At 32.5% G+C, this 3,143-nt stretch overlaps 1 protein-coding gene across 1 annotated transcript; it reads left to right on the top strand.

The window, feature by feature from the left end:
* The first annotated feature begins 201 nt into the window (after window positions 1-201).
* On the top strand, window positions 202-3,143 carry LOC124843681 (agamous-like MADS-box protein AGL30). The gene is made up of 10 exons (XM_088112918.1): window positions 202-386; window positions 1,082-1,141; window positions 1,236-1,254; window positions 1,368-1,432; window positions 1,542-1,557; window positions 1,636-1,697; window positions 2,146-2,242; window positions 2,346-2,393; window positions 2,489-2,613; window positions 2,741-3,143. Exons 1-10 carry the CDS (start codon window positions 202-204, stop codon window positions 3,141-3,143), a joined length of 1,080 nt encoding a protein of 359 aa, XP_087969044.1.

Here is a 3,143-nt window from a genome sequence, read left to right as displayed (position 1 = left end):
TCATTAGGGGCAAAAGCATGTAAGATGGGGTGTGTTGAAATTTGTATCTAGAAAATGCAATGCAAGTGCTTTTTGGAGCTAGGATCTATATATATTTGGAATCTTTTTCTGTGAATAGTAAGGTATATATACAGCATAATGCGTACAATTAAGGTTATTGTGGTTGTTAACTACGTTTATATGTACATAATAATGTGCAGGATGGGCAGGGTAAAACTAAAGATAAAGAGGTTGGAGAACACCAATGGCCGCCAAGCAACATATGCTAAAAGGAAAAATGGAATTATGAAAAAAGCTGCTGAATTATCTATATTGTGTGACATAGATATCATACTTCTCATGTTTGCGCCAAATGGAAAGCCTTCGGTATGTAGGGGGAGACGCAGGTAAACCCTAATAACACTCAAATTCTCTCATCATATCATAACATATATATATATATATATATATATATATATATATATATATATATATATATATATATATATATATATATATATATATATATAGTTACATTACATTCATAGCTAGCTGTGTATTGATGTTAGTTTTACCGAATAGTAATAGTTTAGATGGATGAAGACATACTGACATAAAAAACCCATCTTTAGTAATAGTTTGGATCATGCTTCATAATTTCTGTTCAACTGCAATATTGTTCTTCTAAGTTTCTGCAACTGCAACGCCCTGCAATTTCTATTTCATTTTTATGACAAGAAAAAACAAATTTAATTTAAATTTTCCATTCTAACTTCTGCATGTCAGTAGAGGAATAAGTATTGTTGTGTGGGATGTTAATTAAGGGAGTACAAGAAACATCTAGAGTATACATAAGCCAAAGAGCAGAGGTTGTCTTTAACCAAGACCAGAAATCAAAGTTATCATGCTTTGAACCAGCCATGTTGTATATTAAGTATGCCATGGTACACTATTATGTGTGTGTATGTATATATATATATATATATGTATATGATGGGTATTAACTTTCTGTTACTTGTTATTTTACGAGCAATTATTGGAAAAGTTATAAGTTGTATTACCATTTTCCTGATTATTTTTACTCCCCTCTTGGTGGATTTAGTAACTTAGAGGAAGTTATTGCGAAGTTTGCTCAACTAACTCCTCAGGAAAGGGCAAAAAGGTAGTTCACACAAACATGATATAATGTATTTGTTCCAAGTAATAGAAAGTAATACAATAAATTAACAAAAGGCTTTTTCAATTTATTGCAACAGGAAGTTGGAGACTCTTGAGGTAAGCGTTTCTAACAACTCAGTTCAAAATCCATACCCAGATAACATGGTTCATTTTTTTCTCTTTTTGAAGGGATTCATATTAATGACATGTCTGTACATTTGAAAATTTAGGCACTGAAGAAAACGTTTAAGAAGTTAGACCATGATGTAAATATACAAGAATTTCTGGGCACAAGGTATGTCACTCTGAGACTAACTTAATAACTATTCTTTTAAAAGATTTGATAATTTATATAAGTTCTGGCACTGAAACATTCGTTTCTTCTTCTTGTTTCCTTGTCACAGTAGTCAAAATATTGAGGTACCCACACAATTAAATTATTCGTTACTCTGTTGAATTTTGGGTTGTTGTTATAAATCGCTGACTGACATTGGGCAGGATTTGAGTAATCAAGCCAGGTTATTGCAGTCCCAAATTTCTGAGACTCACAAGAGATTAAGGTGGGTCTTTTCTTCTTTTCAGCTAGATTTTTACAAGCTATTGCTTTAGTTCCAACTTCTTTTATTTAAATGTAATATTTTTCTTAGTAGCATTGAGAAGGTGATTTCAAATTGATTGATAATACTAAAATATTTAGATCAAAATGCAATTTTATTAAATTCTTTTTAAATAATTAATATATGTATTAAGAGTGTAATTGAATACAAAGTTTAATAGATAATTGATCAGATAATAAATAGCAGGGTATATTTCCCCCATCTTCATAATCAGATGTCCTCCCTAGTCTTTATGGGAGGTATTCCTTGTTAGGTCATGTCAACCTGTGGTTGTTCCCATTCGTGTATAGTTGATGATGTTTTTAAAAATCACACTAAAATGCACTTTTGATCAGTTAATAATGTAAAAATTTTACACTAATATTAAACTATTTATTATTTGATTATGCAGTTGTTGGACTGAGTTTGATAAAATAACCAATGTGGAACAACTAGGACAGATGGAAAATTCACTCAGGGAGTCCCTAAATCAAATTCGAACCCGAAAGGTATAATTGTTCTTGCTTTCAGACCATAATCTTCGAGTAAAGTTTATCATCACGGTTCTAATTAAGATTATCGTTAATTTTCCTTCTGATATCATGATGGCAGGAAAACATAAAAAAGCATCAACTTGTCTCGCTGCAATGCAATAATCAGGTAAAAAATTGTTTTGATAATTAATTTTGTTTTGCAGAATTGATTTCAGTATCACAGATAAAGGAGATAAGACTAAAGTATTTTTTATCTTCCAGTTCAATGAAATGAATATTCCCTTTAGAATGAGTGCAGAGCAGCATCTCCAACCTCTTTCATGGATTACGAATGGTGACAGCCAGAATATAGTTTTACCTGAGGACTCAACCATGTTTCTCCACAAGTGAGTTATTTTTCTTCATGTAGTAGTAAGCATGACTGAAGAATATCTTATGGTACAAAACTGATTGATAAATTTGAACGATGATGATTTGTGTTAAGTTTGTAACACCGTTTATTGGGAAAATCCTCAGAGATGTAGAGGGATCTGCAAGTTCATCTTTTGGGAGTTATGCGAGTTATCTCGGTTCAAGTATGAAGAATGAGATGTCTAACTCGGCACAAGAAAATGGGGTTCTTAGTGAGCTGAGCAGCACTGCAAATATGAGACTACAATTGAATGGACAGTTTCCATACCTTCCATACAATTTTAATTTACTGAATAATTTGAAGTTTCAACCAAATGCAGAGATGAATCCACATGAAAATCCTGTAGATTATCATGTGAATGGAAGTTTAGAAGCACCGAGATCTGGTTTTGATTCTAATCACCATGCTTGGGCTTCCACATCAGGGCCCTGTGGTGTTACAATGTTTGATGACCAGTTGTATGCCCAGGCAAGCTCCACTAAAATGCACTTTGGCTTCACATAG

This window comes from Vigna umbellata, chromosome 1 (genome assembly GCF_029865625.1).
Source record: "Vigna umbellata cultivar VRB3 chromosome 1, Vumbellata_1.0, whole genome shotgun sequence".
Classification (NCBI taxonomy): domain Eukaryota; kingdom Viridiplantae; phylum Streptophyta; class Magnoliopsida; order Fabales; family Fabaceae; genus Vigna; species Vigna umbellata.
Note: the sequence above shows the minus strand (reverse complement) of the source record. Positions and strands in the feature narration are given on the sequence as shown.